The 26,637-nt window shown below is 38.6% G+C and overlaps 2 protein-coding genes across 2 annotated transcripts; both read left to right on the forward strand.

Moving 5' to 3' along the window:
- The first annotated feature begins 4,663 nt into the window (after positions 1-4,663).
- On the forward strand, positions 4,664-8,388 carry LOC122840529 (lysine-specific demethylase 4A-like). Its single transcript, XM_044133005.1, has 5 exons — positions 4,664-4,825; positions 7,394-7,555; positions 7,646-7,821; positions 7,907-8,021; positions 8,184-8,388. The coding sequence occupies exons 2-5, from the start codon at positions 7,415-7,417 to the stop codon at positions 8,379-8,381; spliced, it is 630 nt and encodes a 209-aa protein (XP_043988940.1). The 5' UTR covers positions 4,664-4,825; positions 7,394-7,414; the 3' UTR covers positions 8,382-8,388.
- Positions 8,389-9,439: 1,051 nt separating this feature from the next.
- On the forward strand, positions 9,440-23,129 carry LOC122841334 (lysine-specific demethylase 4A-like; the record flags this gene model as incomplete). Its single annotated transcript, XM_044134585.1, has 17 exons — positions 9,440-9,553; positions 9,653-9,790; positions 9,879-10,093; positions 10,445-10,602; positions 10,705-11,360; positions 13,188-13,292; positions 13,485-13,605; positions 13,744-13,919; positions 14,702-14,915; positions 15,204-15,283; positions 15,805-15,860; positions 17,022-17,130; positions 18,092-18,283; positions 19,591-19,761; positions 21,446-21,565; positions 21,670-21,762; positions 21,873-23,129. Coding segments are annotated over 17 exons (2,856 nt in total), but the record flags the coding sequence as incomplete, so codon positions are not given.
- Between the last annotated feature and the right edge of the window lie 3,508 nt (positions 23,130-26,637).

The raw sequence follows: 26,637 nt of genomic DNA on the forward strand, positions 1-26,637 counted from the left end.
GCATGCACTGCATAGCCACCTTTTGCGCCACTGGAGATATGTATAAATCCTTCAAAATAAATTCATTGTTTGTCATATCCAACCTTTAATATATGCACATAAAATTCCATTAAAAAAGTAATTTCTTAAAATCACCAGGGCACGGATAGGTCAACTTTTTGCCTTCCCGCTGTAACATTTTCCCAAGCCTCAGCCTACAGATGAGGGATTTTTGACCATTCCTAAGCGCACAATCCCTTTAGATCGGGGTGGCCAAATCTAGTCCTAGAGATCTACCATGCTGCAACTTTTAGGTAGGCCTATCTCCCTTCGCCAACACACCTGAATTTAATGGCTCATCAGCATTTTTGAGGTCTGCCAGGCATCCTGCATCTAAAAGTTGCAGAAGGATAAATCTCAAGGACTGGACTTTGGCACCTCTGTTCTGGATCACCAGTGGTCCCCAACCTTTTTATTACCGTGGACCGGCCAAGACATAAGCAATTTAGCTGCGACCCAGGGGGGTCTAAAGCCTTTTTTTGCCCCGATTTTCCGTTTTCGACAATCTTACAACGTCCTGCAGTGTGTGGTGTGTTACGTGGTGGTGTGCTGAATAAGCCTGATATAAAATCGGGCATATTCAACCTTGTCTTAGTCCGATGGACCTTACCAGAGGGGCCGCTTTTCATTGGCTGATGCACATTCTACGTGGTCACGTGGGTGGCCGTCTCACAAACACACGCTTCTCGTTAGCTAAGTACAGCATAATAGCAGTTCTGATACAACTTCTAAACCTTGAAGCCTGTCTGCTACACAGTCTTATGTTAGCTAAACAGATCAATATGCAATGTGTACTGTATCTGACACACACTAAAGATTTTATTTTAGCAGAAAAGGCTTTGGACTAAACTGTTACTCGTGTTAGCCACTCTAGCACCAAGTACAGCTAGCCAATCAACCATCGCTGTGTTCAGGGAAGCGCTGATTAATAATCCAGAAATAAATATCAAGCCTGGAAACTTGATATCGTAACGGAGTGAATGTTTTGTTTTTAACGTAATCTTTGCTCGTCTTGCGGGGGCGCAGGCGGTTGCCACGGTAACAGGTGTGCTTAAACCACAAAGAGAGAGAGAGTAAAAAGGTAGAGTGGTTTTGAGTTTATCACCTGTTCGGGTTATTTTACTTTTGTTTACCTTTGCTGTGGCGCATTACAGCCGCTGTAGTTTCTAAAGGTTGGACTAATTACGTCGTTCGTTTGTGACGGTCGCATCGTCATTCATAACAAACATCAAATAGAAAAAATAGATTTCATAAAATTTTAACAAACAAATGGCTTCTTTACCTTAACAGAGCTCTTTGGTTCCTCTTAACAGTCTGTAGCTTCTCATATTGAGGTCATCAAACCAAATTTCAGATCTACCATAACTGACCGACTGACACCTGCTGGCCTCAGGTTTGCAACCAGCTTGTGACTGAGAAACCAGTAACCTCCTCCCAGATGATGACATGAACTTGTTATTTCCTCTGTCCATTCTAGTAGCTGATATATTGTGAAAATCCGGTAGAAATGATGCACTAATGGAGTCATGTTTACATAGAAATAATGCGCTACGAGGCTTTGCTTGTGAGACTTGCGGTCACGTGGGTCGGTTGTGGGCGGAGCTTGGTAAGGTCCATTATCTCAGCCTGTGGGGTTTCCCTGACTGTGAGCGAGAATGCAGCCTGTTGAATGTGACAGGTAGCCAATCAGAAAGCACGGTGACGTAAGAACGGAGGGGAATCCCAGACAGCTGACATGGCGCAACTGAGAGTCCGGTGGACATCAGAGGTGATATGTGGAAATGTTTATGACCAGTGGCGTATCTAGGCCTGTTTTAGAGGTCCTTTAGCACTAAAACTGTATCTCAGCACTCCTAAATAGGATCGCCACTCTTCCCGTAAAATACAGAATCGTCTCATATTTGGCCGTGCGACCTGTATTGAACCGATATATAACTGTCTGACAGAAACGCCTATCATACACACATCAACACTAAGTTTAACAATAATGACCAAAATAAAACACAGGAAATATTAAGGTCAGCTAAATTCTCGTGGCTGGAGCTAAAGGACCCCAGAACGCTACGGACCGACGCTGAACATCACCGTTGCCTGGAGACGGACACTACGCAACCGCGGTGAGCCCGCGTCTTTTTAAAATAGGGGTGGGTACTCGTGGTCCTCGAGGGGCGGTTTCGTGCAACTTTTAGATGTTTCTCTACTTCAACACACCTGAGTCAAATAATGAGGTCATTAGCAGGACTCTGGAGAACCTGACTGTACTTGGGAGGCGATTCAGCTTTTGGATTCAAGTGTGTTGGACCAGGGAGACGTCTAAGAGTTGCAGGACACTGACCCTCGAGGACCAGGAGTGCCCACTCCTGTTTTAAAACGCCCTCTACCCGATTCAATGTCCTTAGAAGCAAAAACGTTTTTAAAAATACAGATGTGAGAGAAAAGACGCGCATTATAAGCTGAACAATTTCAGAGAGGATGGATAATGTGTACATCGAAAGACAAAAAAAAATTGTCTGTCGTGGCGCAGTGTGCTGCTGTATATCAGACAGAATGGATCAGGAGAGGAACTGCAGACCCGTCAGAACCTTAAGAACCAGAAAACAGCGTCTCTTCATCCTCAATCATCTCCTGAGGCTGGCATGGTACAGAACATTTACGGTAGTTATGATTGATTAAGTTTCTTATTGTGATTTTAGCTGACTATTGTGGTTTGATTCTTTGCATAGGATGTTGAGTTTGGATGGTATTTAATAAATAATAGCATTAGCCAAAATAAGTGGCCATTTAAAGAACAAATCATACAAATAGATTAACAGTAAATACATAAATATTTCCTACATTACATTACTTTCTGTATTTTTTTTCCCCAGAAATGTTTATATTTTATGAATAATTGCTCAGTGCTCATTTAATATATTATTTCACTAATATTTTATTAATGTGCTTTACCAATCTGGATAATCTAACTTCCTATCAATGAAGTAAAAAATATAAGCAAAAGTGCACCAGACCCAGACCTGCAGGCCAGGGCCGGTTCTAGACGGGGGCTAAGAGGGATTCTAAAGAAATTATACTAAATAAATGTATTTTTTAAATATTCACTGGTAGATATTTTTTCTTCACAATTTTCTTTTTAAGGTATTATTAAAATACATTAAAATTACCTTTAATAAAAAATAATTTAATGAATTAAAAATTATGGTACTGCTCTTTCAACTGCTGTATGGAGAAAGGATCACACTTTCCATCTACTTAATCAGATATCTGCAACCTGAATCTCTGGAGACACAAGTGGCTCTTTGGGTCACATATGATGAAATATTGCTGTGTTTTTGTTTAATTCTTTTTTAAGTGTCTCCATAAAACACTGCCTGCATGGGCCCCTGTGGTAAATTTGGTCTAGAACCAGCCTCTAAAGAAAACAGTAAAGACCATTATATATGTTTTTTTTAACCAGCTGTAAGGGGGCAAACTTGTATCATCAGCACCTTAATTCAGATGACAATTTGCAATGCAAAATATTATGCTTAGTGATTTTTTTTTTTTTTTTTGCAATGGGCAATGCAGTACTTAATTAATTTAGAATTATTTTTAGATTTTTTAATACAATTGCATACAGCATTGGCTTTATTTATTTGAATAATATTTTATTGTTCAGTACAAAATGTTGTATATGTGCAAAATATTTGTATAAATAATGGGTTAGTCCTTAAGGACCGCTGTCCTGCAGTTTTTAGATGTGCCACAGGTACAAAACACTGGAATGAAATGGCTTAATTACCTCCTCATTGTGTAGATAAGTTCTCCAGAGTCTTGCTGGAGATAGGCACCAGCAACCCTCCTTACCCCACTAAGGGGCAAGGGTGAACAGAAAATGGATGGATGGATAAATTTATTAAAATGTTCTTCAAATGACTGTAAATCCATAGTTTTGAGTAGATTTTATTTTAATTTCTGGGGCAGCAGACCACACTAAGGACTGTGCTACTCCACAGCTGCTTGTGTCTCATTAATGTTAGCAGATGTTGGCAGGTATGGTGTAGTCTAGAGATTCTGTTTCAATCCGAGTTTATACACCTCTGGGACAAATTTTAAGTTTCTCTGATTTTTCTCTTTATAAGTATATGTTTGAGTAAAATGAACATTGTTCTTTTGTTCTGTGAATTACTGACAACATGTCTCTTAATTTTGTTTGTGAATGTATGTAAATAAGCAGTTAGATTTAGAAAACTGCACCAATGAATATCTTCTCATGGGTCTTAGCCCTCCTGTGGGCTAAGCACCCCTAAAAGTCAGATTTTATAATCGCCCCTGACTTATGCTATAAAAAAAAATCTAAATTCTAGTTCAAGAGTTTAAAGTAAAACTTGCAAGTGGGTTCGTTCTTTTCCTAAATAATGGCTAATACAGTTTTTTAAAATATATAATTTGGCTTCTGTTATGACTATGTTGGTGTAATAGATCCTTTAACCAGCAAAAAATGCTCCTCTTTTTGTTTAAAGTGCATCAAATTAACTTATAACTGCATTCGTGAGTAAACTTCTAAATAAATCTGCTGTAAAGCTAAGCCATGAAACTCGCCATCTGATTGGCTGAGCGTGTCCCGTGCGTCTTGTGGTAAACAACTTACGAGATGCGTGTTCTTACGTAGAGGTGGTAATGGAGGACTGTGATGTTCTGTTAGTTAGTTAGCAGGCTATCTTCTCTGTGGTATGCTATTCGTCCTTTTGGATAACTACAATTTATTTGCTCCATAAAGGACAGAGTTCGGTCATATCTAGAGCAAGAGGTATGTATCTACTCGTCGACGTCGCTTGGATACAGAACGTGAACTACTGAATTTACAATGCTAATCCGGTGGATATAGTCTGTTAGCCATAGGAGCTGCTGTGAAGCTAATGGAGTTGCTATTGATCGGGGTGCAGGCCATGCCCTGATATAGATTCAGAATTTGCATGCCAGTTGCAATATTTCGGCTCAGACATTCGTTCAAAAGAATGCTAAAGCTAAGTCTGCCCAAGGTGCATACAAATGTTTCTATGGGATGTAACATCTGATACTTAGCGTAGCCACATCTTATTTCGAGCTTAGTGGGGTTAGAGTTGTTAATACACCCTGCCATTGTTTCCCAGCCTGTTTATTGTTGTTTACAAAGTTAACGCATTGGTTGACATTGCCATATTTCCGGTATCCGCTGAATAAGACTTGCTATCATTTCTAACTTTATATTCTGCTTTGCTACACAGTCGTTGACTGATATAGCTTGTTTCGTTAGCACGGTAGCTAGCCACATTTCGGGGAGATTTAAAGAGACCAGTTCTTAACCAATCAGGAGCGATTATTTCTGTGCGCGGCAGCATCCAGGCTGAATTCATACTAGCTTCAAAGTAACGTGGAACATGAAATGCTGGTATGTCAAATGGCTACATGTTAAGAGCCTAAAAAATAGTTTGTCAGAGAATAATTGGTTAAGGAGAGATGGGTTTATCGACATTTGATCGCCTGTTCAGAATATGTATCCTTTTAAAATGCTTTTCATGGGTTAGAGTTGTTGTATTTTTATTTTTTTTGAAAAGGTAAATATTAAAAATCTGATAATTTTGTACATAAAAAAAATATATTTTTAAGATGTTACGAGAAACTTGTCAGTTGTTTTCAAATAGATTACTCAGTGGGAAAGATATCACTATATTAAATAGACTTTTTTCATAAATAAAAAGAGAATGTCTTGCTTGTCTTTTCATGGCAACAAAATTATATATGACTCAGGTTTTTTATATCCGATTTCTAGTCCTTTGTTTGCTCAGATAAACAATATTAAATAGTAAATCAGATTCCTGTACTAGCGTGGTGCCTTATCATGGGCATCTCCCTTCTGTTAATCATATCAATATTTTAAATCAATCATGTTTTTAGAATAGAGGCTCAAAGGTCAAATGATAAAACTGAGTAACTGTTTGATCAACTGAGCAAGTCTGTTTGATCAACAGAGCAACTCTGTTTGATCATTTGATCATTTCATCTGTTTGGAGCCTCTATTCAGGCTTTGTGGTACTTGCTTTAAGTTTTGCTCTCTTTCTCAACATCCTGAGTTAACCACATGCAAGTCTCAAAATTGTTCTAAGTATTTTAGTTTCCTTTTAAAGAACTTACATCTTCTTGAAAATGTCTATGTTTAAGGCACAATGAAGAGTGTAGTTGTTACTGGGATCATGATCAGAGAAAGATCAGATTTCTGACTGGCCAGTGGAGCTAAAAATCTTCTGATTACAGTCATTAACTGTTTTCTTGCTACATGCAGCCCAGTACCATCAACAGTGTGGAAAACATCTTTTTTTTTCACAGAATTATTTTTTGACCTGCGTCGGACATAAATTCCAGCATTTTGGCATCGACTAGACCAGCTCAGTGATTTATTAGAAAATGTGTTTTTCATCCAATCAGTTAGTCTCAAACAGTGGTGTCAACTCCAGTCCTTCAGGGTTGGTGTCCTGGAACTTCTAACCATTTTTCCCAAGTTATATGTAAAATAATCTAATGTGCAAATACTTTTTTATTATTAATATGAAGAAATTATAGACTTCAACCATGCTCCTATATCTTGCGAAAAAGATACTTCTAAGTAGTAATGAATCAATAACTACGTATGTTGCTATATAATAACTCAATAACAACTTATATCGGCATAGACGTGATTTAAATCACATATCTACCGTATGTGATATTTTATACGTTTTATAATATATGAACTGAACCGCACAGCATTCTGGGAGATGTAGGCAGGCTTTAGCCGCTCAATCTCTCAGGGCCAGCAAAGCTGGGTTGGCAGCATCAACTAATTCAATCGCTCTTTGGTTGCCTAGCAACAACCTGTTGAGTAACTTGTGTAGCAGTTTCAGGTTTTGCCACTGTGCCTCATAATTGCACAACATGCAGTTCAGAGGCAATTAAAAAAATAACAGTGTGAAGTGAAATATTCCCACAGGAACGGCCACCAGTTTGGCAGTATATCGAATATTTTAAATAAAAACCACCAAATCAATAATTATTAATATTGACGGTTATGAAAACATTGTATTGTGATAAGCCCTTCAGCCAATTTGTCCAGTCATACTTGTAAGATATTTCTGTCCCATTTCAGGTGTATTTACGTATTTACACTAGAAACTACACAAAAATACATTAATATTTTCTTTGCGGTGTTTACATTGTATCAAAGTGTCATATCTTCAACGTTGTCCCATGAAAAGATAAAATAGAACATTTACAAAAATATATGAGGTGGAATAACTTTTACAAGACACTTTAAATTGCTACTTGTGCTAAAAGAAAAAAAATGTCTCTCTTCAATATGCAGGAGCCGCACCAGAGATAAAAGATGGCGTCAGAGACACTCTCTCAAAATCATGGTTCCAAAGGGATCATGACGTTTTATCCCACTGCTGAAGAATTCAAGAATTTCACCCGCTATATTGCATATATAGAGTCCAAGGGAGCACACAGAGCAGGATTAGCAAAGGTAACTAATGTCTGATGTTGGGATGTAGATGCCACGGATCAGTTCTATGTTGCTAGCTGAGATAATGCCGCCCCCTGACCCTTCTTTCAGATTGTTCCACCAAAGGAGTGGAAGCCTCGGGGTTCTTATGAGGACATAGATGATTTGGTGATTCCTGCACCCATTCAGCAGGTGGTGACTGGACAGTCGGGCCTTTTCACTCAGTACAACATTCAGAAGAGAGCCATGACTGTTAAAGAATTTCGCAAGATTGCCAACAGTGACAAGTAGGAGTCATGTGCTTGTAACGCTGATTGTTTAAAGAAAAAGAAAAAAAAGTTTGGTCTTAACTGCCCTGAATGCCTTTTGCAGGTTCTGCAGCCCACATTATGATGATTTTGAGGAGCTGGAAAGGAAATACTGGAAGAATTTAACATTTAACCCTCCTCTGTATGGAGCAGATGTTAACGGAAGCCTGTATGACCCTGTGAGTTGATACTCATTAGATGTGGTTGATGTGGTGATCATCAGTACACATTTCTGGTTGTGATGTAGTGTTTATGTGATTGGTCAAGCTGATGTTGGAACATCATTATTTATATTTGCCCATGTGGCTGCTGTAACCTAATCTGGGACTGTATTCTGATAGGATATTGAGGAATGGAATATTTGCCACTTGGGAACCATTTTGGACACTGTGGAGCGTGACAGTGGAATAACTATTGAGGGTGTTAACACCCCCTACTTGTACTTTGGGATGTGGAAGACCACCTTTGCATGGCACACTGAGGACATGGACCTTTACAGCATCAACTACTTGCACTTTGGAGAGCCCAAGTCATGGTAAGTCCTTCCCCAGATTTTCTTTGAAAGTTATAGGAAGTGTGAAGGTGTTTTAAAATTTATTGGGAGTTATTGCACAAGCATGGCAGGGTGATTAAAAAAATACAGCAGCTTAGGTTTAACAGAGATTCATAAGATACTGAAGGCTCCAGCCAATTTGGAGCCCCATTTTGACCATTTTGTCCCTTCCTACTTCCACTTAAACCTTTTGTACTCTTTTTGCTAAGTTACTCCACTTTATTTATCCCTTCAAGTCAACTCTCATGAATTAGAGATGGTCATGAAAATACTGAAAAGTCTTGCATAATTTAATATTATTGTACATTATTTACTGATGACTGTATAACTTGCAGTTAAGAAACTTTGAACAACTATCTGCTGGTAGATGTTTTTATTGAAACCATAAAACCTAATTTTCTCATAATAGAATTAGGGTTGTGCCAATAAATTGGCCCCCGTTTCCTTAATTTTGGAATATAGGCTGATACTTGAATGTCAAACCTCTTTCACTCAATCCATATTTCAGCAAATAAACAAATGAATAAAATTAACGTTATCACAGGTGCTATATTTGGCAACTTTTCAGAATTAAAAATTTGTATAGGCCAAAATTGGAATTGGCAGGTCAGCGATTGGCCATAAAACTTTGTCTGATATGTTGCTAAATATAGCAAGAAAGTTGCTGAGTTGGTAACAGCGAGGAGACTATTGTTAATTTCAAATGTGCAGATATGTACTGTTAGGCTGGTCTATCAGTCAAACCTCTTTCACTCAATCCATATTTCAGCAAATAAACAAATGAATAAAATTAACATTATCACAAATGTTTATGGACAAGTTCAGTTTAGGAGATTTTTCTCTCTTAATTATATCGAGATTCAGTTCTGATTAAAACACTGAAGGCAATAAAACACCAACAACACCTTATTGGATCTTCATCACAAGACATCACGAAGTCCTGAAGCAGCTTACAGTCCATCTTCGTACTAAAAGATCTGTTGAAAAGAATATCATCTGATTAACCAGGCTACTTTAGAGGTTGTTCTTTAATCTGTTTGTTCTTATCCTTTAGGATTTTTTCCTGGTAGTTCCCAAAATTGTGAAGCCTTTTTAAGGCATAAAATGACTCTTATCTCTCCTTCAATACTGAAGAAATACAGCATTCCATTTGAAAAGGTAAGTGTTCGTTTAACATTTTCAATAGTGATTTGTACTTGTGAAACAAGCTAAAGGCTTAATGTGTAGTTGCTAATTAGTGTAATCCTGTTTCTGTAGATCACTCAGGAAGCTGGTGAGTTTATGATTACTTTCCCCTATGCCTATCACGCTGGTTTCAACCACGGTTTCAATTGTGCCGAGTCCACCAACTTTGCTACGGAGAGATGGATTGAGTATGGCAAGCAAGCAGTTTTGGTAAGGACTAGATAAAGCATGTATGCTTTTAATAGTCTATTTAATTGAGTTGTTTTGACCCCTGTCTTGCTTTCTCTTCCTCCCTCAGTGCTCATGCCGTAAAGACATGGTGAAGATTTCAATGGATGTTTTTGTCAGGAAGTTCCAGCCAGACCGCTATGAACAGTGGCTGGCAGGGCGAGATACGGTGCCCATCGACCACTCAAAGCCCACCCCAGAGGCTAGGGAATTTCTGGGCAACTCTTTCAGCAGCAGTGATAGCAGCTTCAACGAGATTGGCTATGAGGATGGAGAAAGGAAAAGGTGTGGTAGTGACAGCTAAAATAATGAGGTGGTGGGGGAAATGTTCTAAATATATGCAAGAGGCAACAATAGAAACAATATTGATCTGTTAAGAGATCTGATTCAAGCTAGACACCAGCATCCACTTTAGCTTCACCACTAATGCCAGCAGTCAAACCCAGCAATTCACTAGAGAGCACTTTTATAATAATGTTTCATGAAATTTTAAAAAAAGAATTGTTTAAATTGGCCCACTTAGAGGTGCAAAACTTTACAAGCAAGCTAAAATAGCCTCAAAATTATTCAGCAAACAATGGAAATTTGAACATATGTTGGTAACCTTTGTCCTGTCTGTTTCTGGTGATTCTTCAGCACACAACGCATAGAGGCCAAGAGACACCGTGTTTGTTTGGAGGTGCCTGACGAGGTTGTCCCCAAAGATGAGGATGATGACGAGGCGTATGGAAAGAGGCCCAGGCTGAGCCTCATCCCTCACCGAGCAGTGACACACGATGGCAGAAGAAATAAAGGTGATAAAATAATCGCAAGGGCTTTCTGTTTGGTCAGCTGGTTTTGTCTTAGTTACTCTGTGGGGAAAGAAAATATATGGCCTTTTCTCATTTTATTTCCAGGGCCGCCAAAGTTGGTTGTCACGCCAACAAAGCTTACGCTCATGGACCCATTTCATAGGAGCATGTCGCAGAGCAACGGTGACGGAGGCCGTCCTCCTCATTACACCAAGACTCGAGCACCTGCAATCTGTTCTCAGACGAGGCCCAGAAATGGGCATCTGTCGGTTTCAGCAGCGCCGATGTGGACAGAAGCCCCCGCTCAACACGTGCGTAAAATGGGCGTGGCCAGTCTGCTCTTCCACAAGACTTTGAGTTCAAAAGACACTCTCCTGGTGCAAAGCTACACGTCAGAAAAGCAGCAGGATCATCACAAGCAGCTCCAAATCCACAGCTACGCTAAGGAGCAGCAGCCTCGTCGCCTTCAGAGCAAAGCTTGCACGCTGACCCAGGTCCAGGCTTTACCCATGGCGCTGGGCCAAGAACTAGCACAGCTTCAGCCTGGAGCCTCAGTTCTTCAGATACAAGAGAAACTTAATGAATCACAAGTACACCAGAACCAAAACAATGGCGAGCCTGAAAAAATACAGTTCATTCAAGACCCAGCTAGAATGGAGAAAGCCAAAGCTGAGGCCAGGTCGCCCCCCCCACAGAGCCGTACACACCTCCATGACCTCAGCAAAGTCAAGATGGAGGCTTCCAGAACCAACAAACAAAAGGTCTGTGTCGCTTGACTTAAAACAATACTTACTGCCAAATGTGAGGGGGAACTATACTGCTTTCTAAAAGTCCTTCCAAATATCTACATATATGTTCACCTCTAACATGTCAGAATAAGCAGAGCAAAGTTATCAGATGCTAAAGGGGCAGTATTACCATTTGAGCTTTACATCATGTTATTGTTATTCCCTCATCAAAAACACACCTGGAGTGTTGTCTTGACTCTTTCATGCATTTTTGAGAAATCCTTTAATGTCCATGGTAATCATTCAGCTGTACAAAATGCCTGGGTGGATCTCGCTCTGGCTTCAAGTTTCCAAGTCACAGAGCAGCCCTTCCCCCCCCTCCGAGACTCCTTTCTCAGCTCCTTCAGAATAGCAAACGCCTGGTGGATCTGTGAATCGTCTGAGTTCATTATAGGAGCTACGTCTCAACGCTGATAAAAACGTTGACGGGTTCGTACTGAGCCATGTTGTGATGACTTCCTGAAAGCGGAGTTTCAGAAAGAGCTGGAGTTTTTAAAGAGACAGAGGCCCAATTTCAAGGCATTTATATACAATGTCAAATTTCTTTTAAGTCATTTTTGACATCTGTAGCATTTTAAAAACTGAAGTTAAAATAGTTACTTGTTTGTGCTATAACATGATTCAGTGTTGCTGGAGAATCATAATACTGCCCCTTTAAGATTGTGACTAGGGCCTTGTTACATATCTAGTATCCAGGCCCTTTTTGTTCTCTGTGCTCTTGCTAACTTTACTTTACTAACTTTACTCTCTGCATAACTCGCCTAACTTGCTTAATGTGGTGCAGTAACAATACCAATTCTACCTTTTCTTTTGGCATTAAACTGACAGTGATTAATACTTACAGTCCTGGTCAAAGGTTTATATACACACAAGGATAACATTGATTTCTGGCCTTTAATGTTAAATTTTAATTTTTGATTCTTTTTTTTTTTTTTTAAGGACAAGCAATTTAATTTTATTTAAAAGATAAAAACTTGGTCCAAAAAAGACCTTGGTCTGGTCTTTTTTAGATTTGTCTAGATTTTCTCTAGACTACAGAGGTTCAAAAATGTTTATGCTTGCAATATTATATGGATGCATCCTCACAAATGTCCCATATCAAATTCCAAAGAAATCACATGTAGCAAGCCATTGCTTGGTTTCTTGGCAGAAACAGCTTTGAGCCCAGTCAGTCGTTTGGGATAATTGTTCTGTTGAACTGTGTCAAGTACATCTGAAGAAAGTGAAAGACATCCTCTTTTGTTATTCCCTCCATCATGTGCAATGTCTCATTAAAACCAGGTCTGGACCAGGAAACCAACAATACAGGATAAAGGCTTTATATTCAGATGGCTACAGAAGCACTTTTTGTCTTAGCAACCTACTGAAGATTAACATGGGTTTATGCAAATAGTTGGATAAATTAGATTAGAAAAAAATCTGTAGGAAATTAAAATTTGTGCACCTAGTTGTTGTTTTTAAGATTTGCTGAGGTTGTTGTCATCACTCCTCCCTGAGAAAAGAACAGTTCAAAAGCTACTTTAATGATATTTATTTCGAATGATAGTAACTGTAATCATTGGGTATCGAATTGTGATTTTAGTCTATTGCTGAACTGAAACATCCTTTGGTGTCTCTGTACTGGTGTGTTTTCATTGCATGACTTTATTATGACACTATTCCTCTCATACTAACTATACTAAAAGTCTTAACTAAGTCGTTCTCATGGAAGAAACAACTTTTATCAACCTTTTTACCCCGAATTTGCTCTCTGCCTTTATTGATCTTCTGGATCCACTGAATCTACTGTTTAAACTACAGAGTTACGAGTGTCCACTACTGGACAGTGGCATTATCGTCCTGAAAGACACCATTCCTGCAGTGCAACACAAGCAGGATGAGGTCCAGGTGATTCCTCACACTTATGTAAGTAGTTCAAGGGAGTGGAGTTTGATGACATGGTTAGGCTGAATTTGATTAGGATTTGATGCACACAAGTACAGAGGTCCCAGTGGGCCCCAATGTTTCAAGAAGATTCAAATCTCCAGATTTTAAGGTGTCCACAGCGGCAGTGTGATGCTTATTTTAAAGATATGTTGTTCCCCTTTTTTCCTCCAGCAGGTATTAGAAGAGCAGTCTTACTGCAAGCTTGAGTCAAAAAAACAGGAGCAGGAAGAAGAGCTTTGTTCACTGCCTCGCCATCACCCTCTTCTGATCAGAGAGATGTGCGGTGATGAAGGTATGAAACTGTAGTTCTCACTGCAAGGTGGCACTTTGACTCAGTTTTTTTTTTTTTTTTTTTTTTTTTTTTAGAGCACAGTTTGGTTTAAAAATCATTGCTTTTCATTATTAAAACATTTCTCCCTCCTGTCTCCAGATCAGGATGTCAGCATAGAGGTCGAACAAGAAGAGAAGGAGGAGTGGGCAAAGCCTCTGACCCAACTGTGGCAGAGTCAGCCTTACAACCCCCAGGCAGAGTGGGACTACAACAAAATTATGGGCCAGCAGCCTCCTTACTGCTCCATCTGTCTGCTGTTCTACACTTACCACCAGGTACCAGCTACAGCACTGCTGCAACTACTATATATGTAAACAATTACTATATATGTGTCTTTTCAGGCATGTTACCAGTGATGTTATCCATACTTTAATCAATTAGATCTTTAGTCATAGATTCTGTGCTTTGTGCTCTGAGTAATTTCATGCTTTATTATTTATTTTCTATTATATTTAGAAATCCTAATTGCATTTCTGGGGTTTCCTCCAAAAAACCTGCTAACCCTGGTGGTCGGGGTTCCAGGCGGTCAACCGTGTTTTTGTATTAAATGTTACTTGACAAACAGACAGGACATTGTTGACTGTACTTCAAACGCACAGCCATAGAGTCTTGATAACCACAAACGAAAATTACAATTAAAATAAATATAAATTTTTTGCACTTTTATTAAATACCAGTTAACTAATCCGCCAGTGGATCTTAAGACATGATGTAATGCTGCCCATGTTAAGAGCCAATGTAACATTGGCTCTTAATAAAAATAAAGTAATGAAATAAAGTTCATTTATTTATACCATAAATGAACTAAGCAGCTGCTTATGCTAAATAAATTCTAATATTTTAAAAGCTGGCAATACCAACAAAAATATTAATATCGCCCATATCAAGCTGTGTAAAGATCAGCGATCGTCCAGAAAACAGTCAGATACTGACAAAGGAAGTCTGGTAGGTCAGTTAATGTAACGTAAGTTTTAAGTAGCTGCACATCAGTTCACTGCGTTTGAAATGCCAAAGGGTTGGGGTGAAATAAACTCTTTCTGTTCTGCTCCCCTTAAAGTCTGAGTCTGGCAACGAGAGCTCCAGCTTGATGCTGGTGAACCGCCCAGGAGGCCGTCAGTGGTCCAGGCCGCTCATCCCTGAAATGTGCTTCAACGCGCATTCGGCCAGAGCAAACGATGGCGTACAGGGTCAGCTGTCCAATCCTCACGTCGCTGAGGATGGAACGAGCCGCCTCATCAGCTGTGCTCAGTGCTGCGTTCGAGTGCATACAAGTAAGACCACCCCTCTGGATAAATAGACTGGAAAACAATCCAGTGTCTGCACAGACACTCAGATATTACTGTAAATTTACTGTAAACTTAAAATAGCTGAGACATAGTCTCATTGTCAGATTTTTTTAAAACTGTTTTTCAGATTTAAGTTTTATTATTGAGTAGAGTGTTTCTATTTGCATATCTTTTAACATCAAAGTGTTTTTAATGAAGAATGTAAAATGCTTGACATGTTGCTTCAGTACACCTCAGGAATGTATGACTTGTTTTTTTTGTGGTCATGCTTAGGTTGCTACGGTGTTTCTGGAGAAGAGGCGGAGTTGGACGGCTGGCTATGTGCTCGCTGTGAGGCGAGTGCCATCACTGAGGTTAGTTTCTTGGCTTCCCTCATGTTTCCATTAGCAGTTAGCTGGTTGGAGGATTTTTTGCTCCTTCAGATATTGTCGTGGAGGACAGTTCTCCGCACTTTAGTCTTCAAAGTGGCTTCCTGACTCTCAGCAGTCCTATATGCTTCATAAGATTGAACGTTGTCTTCCACTAGTGGGCAGTGCTGAGTTGGGAAAGACATTTATTTATAGTATCTTATATCTTTTTCTGCTTTATATTGTTGTTCAGTTAGCCAAATCATTTTATATTTCTTAACTTGGATTAGTTTTTGGTAACTTCTGTCTCCCACCTCCACCCAAGTAATTTTTTTTACATAGTAATTGTTTTTATGTAGAATCTAAAATTGTTATTGCTGATCAGAACCTTTGAAAATGCCTTTGATCTCAGTTTTCCTGTTACTTTCATCGTTCTAGATTAAAATGAGTCATGACCAATTATCTAACCTAGTCGGGCGTTCCTCGAGGTGTAGTTGTGACAGACGATTTATTGTTCCCTCCTTCAGGACTGCTGCCTGTGTTCACTGAGAGGTGGAGCCCTGCAGAGAGCCAACAATGACAAGTAAGTAGTAGAGGCAGGGAAAATATGACTTAATATGTTTTCATTCTTAAGAAACTGTCTTTGACGCAAAATGTAACGCATGGTTAGTGACAGTTTGTACAATCTGATTCTGATTAGAGCCACAAAACAAAAACATAGAGCTTACACCGCACATGTTGAGGAGTTATTATAGAACCATCAATGCTTAATTATTCAGCATGGGGTAAGTGACTGAAAGCTACAGGAAATTAAAACAAAACAACAGTGTCTGACTGTTGTGGATAAAAAAATAAAAAAAAATCATTGATATTTCTTTTACTCTAAAGTATGATTGGTCAATAAAATGATTTGATCAATTTAATAGAATTTTCTGTTTCATTTTTCCACCAACACACACGGTGTGTTTCTGTAATTCAGTGATGTCAGCCTGCCCAGGGCTTCCCATCTTGGTTTACAGAAGTTTTACAGCTTGTATTTGTTCAAATTCAGGTCAACTCCCAGAACAGATGATTGAAATAAAAGCAAGTTTTAGAAAATATTTTCAGTCATTTGTAATCTCTTCTCAAGAAAAGTAAAAGAGAGGAAAATAATTGATTTAAAAATCAGATTTTCTATGAAAAAATCAGAGCTTTAATTTTTTTAGTCACAAGAAATATCAATGATTTTTTAAAAATTTTTATCCACAGCATATTGGAATATTGTAGTTGTTCAGATCCGTTAATTGCATCAAAACTCATATACCAGTAGTTAATGCAGTTTTGAGTATTAAAAGAAAATCTGATAAAGATTGGGATCATGGTTATTGATGTACTAATTTGAATTTTCTTGGGATTAAATTCAAAACAGTCTTAAAATGTACTGCACATATTTTTTTCTGATTTATGTGTTGTAGTATTTAAAGTAACCAGTCAGATCTGGAACAAAAATCTGAAATTTGCATTGAAAAGGACCTGCACCTGAGCAGTGCGTCTCTATTTTAGTTAAAGGTAAGGTGAGAGGGAACATTGAGCCATAGCCTAATACTAATCTTGTCATTTTTTCCCAGAGTCAAACTAGAAATTCTTCTCGATAGGATTTGTATTCTGTCTTTAGTGTCATCATCATGTTTAGCTGCTTTTGCCTTGAAGAAGTTATTTGTTTGATTAATCCAGACTTTATGGTTAATGTTTACTTTTCCTTCAGATGGGTCCATGTTCTGTGTGCCATCACCGTCCTGGAGGCGCGTTTTGTCAACATCACCAACCGCAGCCCCATCGACCTCTCGGCCATCCCGCTGCCTCGCTTCAAGCTGGTAGGAGCCCAGAGGCGCTTTTTTTCTTTGTGTTTGTCCTTGTTTTAAAACGGATGAAGGGAATTTCTGCTGATCTGAAGTTACATCCTGTTTGCTCTCACATCCTGTGGAGTTTGATTAATTTAATTAGGAAAATCTGAATATTAAGCAGACATTTGCATGGGGAAATATAGTTTCCAGATTTGATCAGATATTTAGATTTTTATCAATTAGATATTAGAATAAGAAATAAAGGACTTTCACATTTATTTATATTGAGATGACAACTTGTGTCTTGAGTTTTTCATGATATGAGACATTGAACTACTTGAGTTAATAGTTAATAGTAGTTATTGGGTGGACTGACATCATTCTGAACTGTGAAAACATTGGTGAAAAAAAAAAAAATGGATTTTTTTCCCCCCAAAAAATTAAGTCTTCAAAGACAAAAAATAAAGCTGTTTTTATCATCATTTTTGACGTAGATTTCAAATAAATAGTTCAGCCGGCCCCTATTTTACTGCCAGCTCACAGGCTAGTTTCATTGTTAGTGTTACAATATTTGTGGTTGGAACCATTTCTGATAAAACCCATATAGGTGAAAGTTTGGTACTTACCATGATGTTGCAATTTTCACTTTGTGCAGAGAGTCCCCTTTCAGGCTTGGTGACGTTCTGTCTGCATTATGTCATGTTGTGAGAGTGTTGGTTATGCCACAAGTTGTTAAACACAATGGCTGACCTTCTGTTCATTGATGTAGGTCACATGAATGAAATGAGAAAGGCCCCATGATGTCATGATGGCACTAAAATATCAAAGGGAAATTGGTGTAATTCTGCTTTCTTGCCTCCAGCTTGTGTCCCAGTCTTTCTGCTGCCTTTGATAGTGGACATCCTCCCCTTGTCCTTTTTCCCTCGCAAAGTCATTCTGTTTTTCCCTTTTTCTGACTGCTCTCTGTGCTCCTCCTGGGTTGTGTGAGCAGAAGTGTGCATGCTGCAGGAAGCGGATGAAGAGGGAGGTGAAGGGCTGCTGCGTCCAGTGCTCCCATGGCCGCTGCTCCACAGCGTTCCATCCCTCCTGTGCTCAGGCAGCTGGCATCCTCATGCACCCAGACGACTGGCCGTTCGTCGTCTTCATCACCTGCCACCGGCACAGAGCGCCCGTCCTACCTGAGGTAACCTAGCAGAGCCACAGCTGGGCTGACGGTTAGAGGTCAACTTTAGGCAACAATTATATTATAAGTTTGTTTATTTTTGGTGTTTTTGTTTTTTTTTTTACTTTTTCATACACAAGTCAGAGAAAAGAAAAAAAGATACACCATACTGAAAAACACAACAAAAACAAGAAGATGGTAGTACAGAAATAAACAATATTTAAATTCCTATTAATGGCAAAAACACAGTGTTATGTTTGTGTGCATAAAGGTTCCTTAACCTCTGAGCAATAAGTTCAGCTGGTCTGGTGTATTTACAAATATTTTCTTTTTTTTTTTCACCAATATGTGCTGTTCCTGATTTAAAGAATAAATCTGAACTCCTTTTAGATTGATCTCCCTCCCAGTATTTCCTGTCTAAGAATTTTCCTGCTGTCAGCAGGACGACTGACCTGGATTTTAGGACTGTATTGATACACGTGTCGGTGCCTAAAACATTCAGTACAGCCCTAAAAATGCTAAACATTTACATATTGAAACTGAATTACACAACTTACCCAAAATGAAGCCAAATTCTTATATATTCCAGTTTGGAGCATAAATCTTTTAATAATAAGCATAGAGAAAGGTGGACTGAGCCAAAGCCTTAGAGCAGCGTGTTTTCAACAACTCGCTCTACACTGAGCTTACTTAACTAGACTGTAGAAAAGCAGAGTGTTAAATCTCACTGGTACAAAGAAATGGAGACTAACGTCCAAATCCAGCAGCCTGTATAGCATTCAACCAATCATAACTGCTGCTGTAAGTTATACAACAAGCAGACATGGGACCATACAAGGCAGAGTTTATGTTCAGCTCCTCTCCACCAGCAGCACTGCTGTGTTATATTCAGTTGAATTTTACGTTTTATTAAAATTTTTCCCTTTTAATAAACTTGCTAAATAAGAATAGTAAAGAAGGCTGGACTGTGGAGATTAGCATACAAAAAAAAATCCTCATAAAACGAAAAAACAAAACAATCCTGATCATCCTCTTCATGAGACTGTTGTAGAGGAACCGTTTCTTCAGTCAGATGCTTCTTCAGATCACTGTCATACAGTCAGCCAACAAACCCGTCCTCAGTGCTGTAGTGGTGCTCCAGGAAGCTACATCTGTGCACGTTCTAGAACCCGTTCGTTACCCAAGCTGGGTCTGTCTAGAAGCAGAGAAACGTGGAGCATTTCTCTCCAAGTCCTAATCCATTAGTGGAGCGTCACCTTCATACCTCTGGCTCGTTGTTTGATTCACTGCCGCTCTAGTTGATGTAACACTCAGTTTCTGTTCCGTAGCGCAACAAGGCCTCTCTGAGAGATCTGTCAGTGGGCCACAAGGTGATCTGTAAGCACAAGAACTGCCGCTACTACTACAGTGAGGTGGTGGAGCTGACCACCGCCACCTTCTACGAGGTGGTGTTTGACGACGGCTCGTACAGCGACAATCTCTTCCCAGAGGACATCGAGGTCAGTACTGGTACAGTCCAATCAACAAGCCCTGACGGTTATCCATTCCCTCGATTCCATTCAAAAGGAAGGGCTGTGATGATGTTTTTATTTTTAATTCTTTATCTTTTCACTCAGCAATACAGAGTTACAACTTAAAGAGCAGAAATATGATCTGATCATTTGCAGTACTTTTTTCTTCTTATTGATATGAATAAAGTAAATTGCTTTAAGAACAGTATGGAAGAGAAAGAAGAAACGCAACACAAAAAAACCACCAATATATGTATTTTTTATTTATTTGTTTAGAGAAAAACAAAACAGGACACACACAAATAGGCTGATTAATACAACACCTCTAAAAAATCCCGGAGCAGAGTAATGCATTTTATTCACAATAGAAGAAAACCCCACATTCTCTGATAATTGCATAACAATAAAAAGGTAGAATTTTCAATCCAGACTAGGAGACTGTTCTTAGTTTTGGCTCCATTTGTTTTACTGATCTGTTCAGGAAACCTTCATATCTTCTACATTCTTTGTTCCTGTGTCTCATTTTCTTCTTGATAAGACTCCATTTATTCTGCATGACATTTCCATGTCGCATCACACCGGGGTCATGAATGTCCTGAGAGGATCGTGGCAGAACCTATTTTTAAACTGTTAAATACTGTATCTTTGTCTGCATTTTATTTGCATTTAAGATTAAATCACATTTCAGATTGATGTAATTTGGTCTTATATGAAATAAAAACTGAATTTATTCGACTGAACATGATAAGCACACAACTGTCATTGTGGACTTCTGTTTGTGGCCCTCAGAGGCCTGGAGGGCCACAGAAATGGATATGGTGGGCCAGATTTGGCCTGCAGGCCCTGAGTTTGACACAGGGGTCATGTGAGGTCAGTCGGTCACAGTAACACTTCAGCTTTACACAATCTGCTCCGCACTTCCTTTTAACGTGTCTTGACACAATTAGCTTCCTTAGCAACGGCCTTCTGCAGCTCAACCTCCCTGTGACTGAAGCCTCAACATGACTGGAGGACATAACATGAATATTTCTGCATGGAACATAACTATTGTTGATATTTTTAGTAATATTTTAGGTTTTCATTAGCTGGCACTCTGATAATCTAAATTAGAGGAATTGAGACAAAGTTCACACAGCAGGCAAATGCGACCCAAACTATTTTTTTTTTTTTTTTTATCCAAATGAAACCCAGATTCACTGTTTGACTACAGTCTGAACAGCCCCCTTCCAATCTGTTCACCCCAAAACATCCGGTTTGAGCCACTTCCATAAGTGGACCTGAATCGTGTCTGATAGTTTTCTGAACTTGCTCTGCAGTCTGTTTTTTTTTTTTTGTTTGTTTTTTAAGTTTATGTGAAACTTTTAAAAACTCATCTACCCATCTGCTGTCAGCTAGATAAGTGACCACAAAGGGACAGAATTCACTCACATTCTTATCTGGTGTTAAAGAACGACTGATAAAATCAATAACATTAACTGTGAACACGAACAGTTACTATAGGTTGTAATGTTCTGTGGAATTGAAACGCTGCTCTGAAGTATGTGGCTCTGTGTAGAGCGTTTATCATCTCTGTATTGCTTCTGCATGTATAGAAATGTGTGCAACAGTTTCTTGCAGCTTCAAAGGTCCACGAACAGAGTTAAAGTTGACACTTTGCTCTGCGTGTTTCCAGAACCGGGATTGTGTCCGGCTCGGCCCGCCCTCCGCAGGTCAGCCTGTCCAAGTGCGATGGACAGACGGCCTTCTGTACGGAGCTAAGTTTGTAGCATCCCACTCCGTCCCCATGTACATGGTAAACCTGCTGCTACTGGTCCTTCACACTATCCTGCACATCATTTCTGTGTCAAGTTTTTAATATGTGTGTGTGTGTGTGTGTGTGTGCGCACCACCCTACAGGTGGAGTTTGAAGATGGATCACAACTCACGGTGAAGAGAGAAGACATTTACACACCTGAAGAGGATTTGCCCAAACGAGTCAAGTCTCGAATGGTAGGCTGGGTTTCTTCTTTCTGTTCTGTCATGAATGAGCCTGAGTGGTGACCTTCGGTGACCTGCGGCGCCTCTGTCCTCCCCCCTCACCCTCTTTGTTCTGTCTCCAGTCGGTGGCGTCGGACATGCGCTTTGAGCTATTCACACAGAGCAACGTCAAACAGAACTCCAAACGACAGCGAGTCATCAACTCCCGATACAGAGAGGATTACATAGAGCCTGTTATCTACCGAGCCATCATGGAGTGACTGCTGCCATGTTTTACCAAAATAAATCACTATGGAAACGTGAAAGTCTTCATTTCTTTAGTTTTCTAGCTCATTGGTAGCCGTTCCTCTCCTTTCTTTGTTTTTCTTTCTTTTCTCTTTGTTTTCCTTTGCATTCTTTCTCTTCCTCCAGAAGCCTCCATATTTCTTAACTACGGCTGGGACTTAAAACGACTCGTGCTTTAAAACATCCTGTTAGACCTCTGTTCTCCATTCTTCAGGAAGAAGCCATTAATCAGTGAAGTGTAAGCATTAGGACTGAATGGGACAGTAAGTTTAGATTTTCTCTACTATCACCGCTTCCTCAAGCTTTTCTGATCAGGTTGCAGCTATTTATGTCCAACTTTCTGTTTATTTTAACAATATTTGCTTCTAAAGGAATTTTTTTTATTTAACTAATGCAGTTAAAATGTATGCTTTCTTCTTTTTGTCATGAAGTGTTCCAACTTTGACCCCAAAGAGTTGTAGATCCCGAAGATGTTTTTTTTTTTTTTTAATCAAGTTTTTCAGACTGTAATTTTCAATCGTAGAATCATTTTAATAAATTGAATAGGATCTGATTAAGTAAGTGTGTAGTTAAGTCACAGCTCGTTATGGTGCATCTACTGTGAAGATGGGAGGAAGTCTATACATGTTCTCTAAGCCTTACATTTTAAAGGGCCAAGCTGAGGTTTTGGTTTTCTGTTTTTATGTCCTGGGGATTATTATAAATATTGTAAATAATAGTGTTACTTTATTTATGCAAAATGCATCCAGATTGAGAAGAAAGCTATTTTTGTCACATGCTTTTCACCAATCTAAAGACAACTTGAGATGTATTTATATTTATTATGCTGAGGGGTTTTAAATTTTTAGAGTTTTTTTTTTTTTTTTGTTTCTTTATTGTTTTTGTTCCTGTGCAGGAAATGGAAGGTGACAACCTCCTGTTGTTCCAGAGTTTTTCTTGAAGCTAAAGCACTTATTGTTTCTTTCAGGAAGTTTTAACCTTCGATACATCTCTGTATCCTTGACAACCACCCTGAAAATTTTATTTTATTTCCCCTTGTGTTTGTGTTTTTTATTTCAACTAGCTGTAGAGTATTAAATTTCAGATACTTTGAAGCCCTATAGTTTTGTGCTCTGAATTTTTTACTCCCACTTTCAGGCCATTATTCCTCCTTTAAGTTAGAATTGTGATAAGGAAAGTCAAAGTAGCTGGTCATTCTGTAGGATAATGTGGCCAGATGCTTGTTTTATCTTCGTCCTGCTGTCGTCTTTAGATCTCTGTCCATAAGGCTGCTTTAAAACTTTGTAAGCATAAACTATTTGAGTAAAGTTTGGGGTAAAAAAAAAGTGCTTTGTTTCATTCATTTTTCCTTGACATCTTATACTATTCAACAGCCAATCTGAGGTCTTTTCTTTTTTAATTCTACAACTTTCCATTCACTCAAATTTAGCATGTTTATTAAACTAGTTGGAATCATGTTTTGTTCCTTCCCTTTTGCCTCTGTTGCTTCCGATCTGCTTAGCATGTTCTCAGAAATGATGACTAATCTTAATAACACAGGAAACCTATTTAAAGAAATGTTGCACATACACAAAACCTCAAATGTGTTTAAATAAACCTCGGTGAGAGATGGCTGAGAACATTGCCGAGTTTCGAGTCTCGAACTGAACTTTGCAGGAGTGCTTAATGTACAAGTTGAACCTTTTAACCTTTTGTCACAGAACCACAAACCTCAAGGGATTTTTGATTGGTAGATGAAATCATATGTGTGAAATAGTAAAGGTGAGTGATTCTCAAAAATGCATCAAAAAAGGGTGAAGTGCAGAAGTATTCAGCTCTAACAGTTTGTAGGGTGAGTATAACTACAAGGTGCAGGGTTTGTCTCCCTGATGCAGATGGATGGAAGTCCTGAAATGCTACATTTAGGCACACTACACTTAAAAAAATAATATAAAAATAAAATTGGCAGCTTTGTGCAAAATCCACGGTTTGAGCTTTACATTTTGTGTTTTGTTATGTTATTCTGTCATCAAAGATATAACTGGAGTGTTGCCTTGATTCATTCATGCATGTTTGTGAAGTCCTTTAATCACCATGGCAACCATACGAATGGGTGGACATAGTGCTGCCTGTGAGATGCAGCTCCTCCACTGAACTTCCACATTACAGAACAGTCATCCCGTAGGATTCCCCCACTCAGCTCCTTCAGACTAGCCAGCAGCTATTGGCAAACACCTGGTGGAATCTGCTGAACTCATTCCAGGAGCTACATGGTTAAAAAAAAATAAATAAATAAAGCATTAAAGGGTTAATAAAGGAGCCATGTTGGTATGACTTTGTGGAAGAGGAGTTTCTAAAGAGACAGAGGCCCAATTTCTAGGTGTTAAGTCTTGATATATGCAGCATTTATATAAACAGGGGAAGGTAACATAGTTACTTGATTGTGCTATAAAATGGCACTATGTGCCTAGAAAACACATAATACCGGCCCTTTCAAAAAAAATAAAAAGATTTCAGCAAGGCACTTTTTTTTGTTCAGAAGAAAAAGGACGGATTCTTTAGCGCCTCCTATCGTCTATCCGTCTGCAGCACTGTTCACAACTAATAGTTGTCCCGTCCACAGATTCTTCCACATGAGCTGGGGAGGTCTGCAGCTCCTCCTGAGTACCCCTGGAACTTTCCATATTCAAATGGTTGACCAGGACGCTGTAGATCTGTTTCCTATCCTTCTCCCTGCCTCAGTCTTCATGATCCACTTTGTTCACTAATGTTCTCCAACGAACATCTGAGCCTTTCAGTATCTGGAAAATATTCTAAAGCCATTTCCTAACAATCTGGCATTCTGGACAGAGAGAAAAACGGTTACCAGGAAGAAAACATGTAGAGCAGCTGCTAGGTGTGGACATCCCACCAGATTCACCTCAGGGTCAGACCATGCAGTGCTCACAACAAACTTATGAAGCTGCAGAATTTGCAGTGACTTCATTACACTGACAGTTTTTTTTTTCTAATGTAGTTTGCCTGGCTCAGTTTCAATCTGGACGATCAATCAACTTGACAAGCTGTTCAGATCTAGTCATGTATATCTATATATGTTTTTTCACCATGTCATCTAATTTGCTATAAAAGTACTTTGATCAGCTTGAGTGGATGTAAAGGTATTCTATAAATAGAGTTGGTTTATTGACCATTACAGATTTAACTTAAATAATAATCACTTAAAATAATTTTACAGCATGACAGCTAAAAGACATGTCACACATTTGGAGGACTTTCATTTCCTTTTCCTAAATGTCAGTCTAAATGTGACTGACAGCTGTAGAGGAAATTCAGCAGTTTCACATACATCAGTATTTAGAGACAAGTGTAACTCTGTCAGCTGAACTAGATGTAAGAAACCACGTTGTTAATGTCTCACAAACATTTCCTGTTGTTGGTGTTTTAACACACTTGGAGTCTGAGGAGAGGAAGAACGAGGAAACACAGTATGCACTTCTTTATTTAGGCGACATTCCACATATTAGTGCCAGGGGGAAGATCACACTGTGTCCTAACGGCAGAATCTGATCTGGTTCAGGGTTTCTGACTTGTCCCTGCATGTTTCTGTTTACAGTCCAAATAATAACTGCAGCTGCTTTGTTCAGCTGCAGGTTTGAGTTTCTGAATGTGTCAGTGCATATTAAGGTTGTCAAAGGTATCCTACAATGGTGCTCTATGTTTTACAGTGTCATGTCCAACCGCATAAGATTCCTTGTATCTGATATTATATTACATTATATTATATTTATTATATTATATTATATTATATTATATTATATTATATTATATTATATTATATTATATTATATTATATTATATTATATTATATTATATTATATTATATTATATTATATTATATTATATTATATTATATTATATTATATTATATTATATTATATTATATTATATTATATTATATTATATTATATTATTCCTCAGGTTTACATGTGTGGAAGCAGATGAGCGAATTCGTTGGTCCAAACTGTCTGTAGTTTCTCTTAAATGAGATTTTTGTGACATTAAAAAGGAAAGACACACCTGCATGTTCTCTTGTTCTCCCTCATTCAGGAGGGAGAAAATAAATAGAGGACTCTTCTATTATAAGAATATTTTGAGTGTCAAAGCAATTAATCAACTTTATTTAGATGTGGTCACAGGGAGGCGAGTCAGCTTTTTCGTGCCAAAAGAGATGTTTAACATAGACACACAATAAATATAGATATAACTTGATTTAAAATGTCTAAGTGCGGGATACTTTAAAATATTGAAAACTATAAAATCAGCAGAAACCAAACTGGTTTTATAATCCTTAGTTTTACATCTGGGGATCAGATTTCCAAAGTCCAAATGGGAAATATGTTTTAAATATGTTTTGGCATGATAAAAATGTTGAGCCTAAGAGGAATCTACAGAAAAATGTGAGTTTGTACCAAAGAACAGAGGATTACAATATTCCCCCTGGAGAGTTTTTGGATCTTTATGTTACAATTCGCATAAAGTTCTTTGTCATGATTCTCAGTAAATATTATTGAAAACAATGTATGCTGATATATTGTTTACCACTTTAAGTCATGCCAAAGGTGG

Source organism: Gambusia affinis, linkage group LG12, assembly GCF_019740435.1.
Source record: "Gambusia affinis linkage group LG12, SWU_Gaff_1.0, whole genome shotgun sequence".
Classification (NCBI taxonomy): domain Eukaryota; kingdom Metazoa; phylum Chordata; class Actinopteri; order Cyprinodontiformes; family Poeciliidae; genus Gambusia; species Gambusia affinis.

What these genes read in the sequence shown, in the direction of transcription:
- LOC122840529 (XM_044133005.1), top strand. Translation starts at nt 7,415, where the DNA reads ATGGCGTCAGAGACACTCTCTCAAAATCATGGTTCCAAAGGGATCATG. An exon ending in ACAGAGCAGGATTAGCAAAG is followed by an intron (nt 7,556 to 7,645) that starts GTAACTAATGTC and finishes CCCTTCTTTCAG; the next exon opens with ATTGTTCCACCAAAGGAGTG. An exon ending in AAGATTGCCAACAGTGACAA is followed by an intron (nt 7,822 to 7,906) that starts GTAGGAGTCATG and finishes TGCCTTTTGCAG; the next exon opens with GTTCTGCAGCCCACATTATG.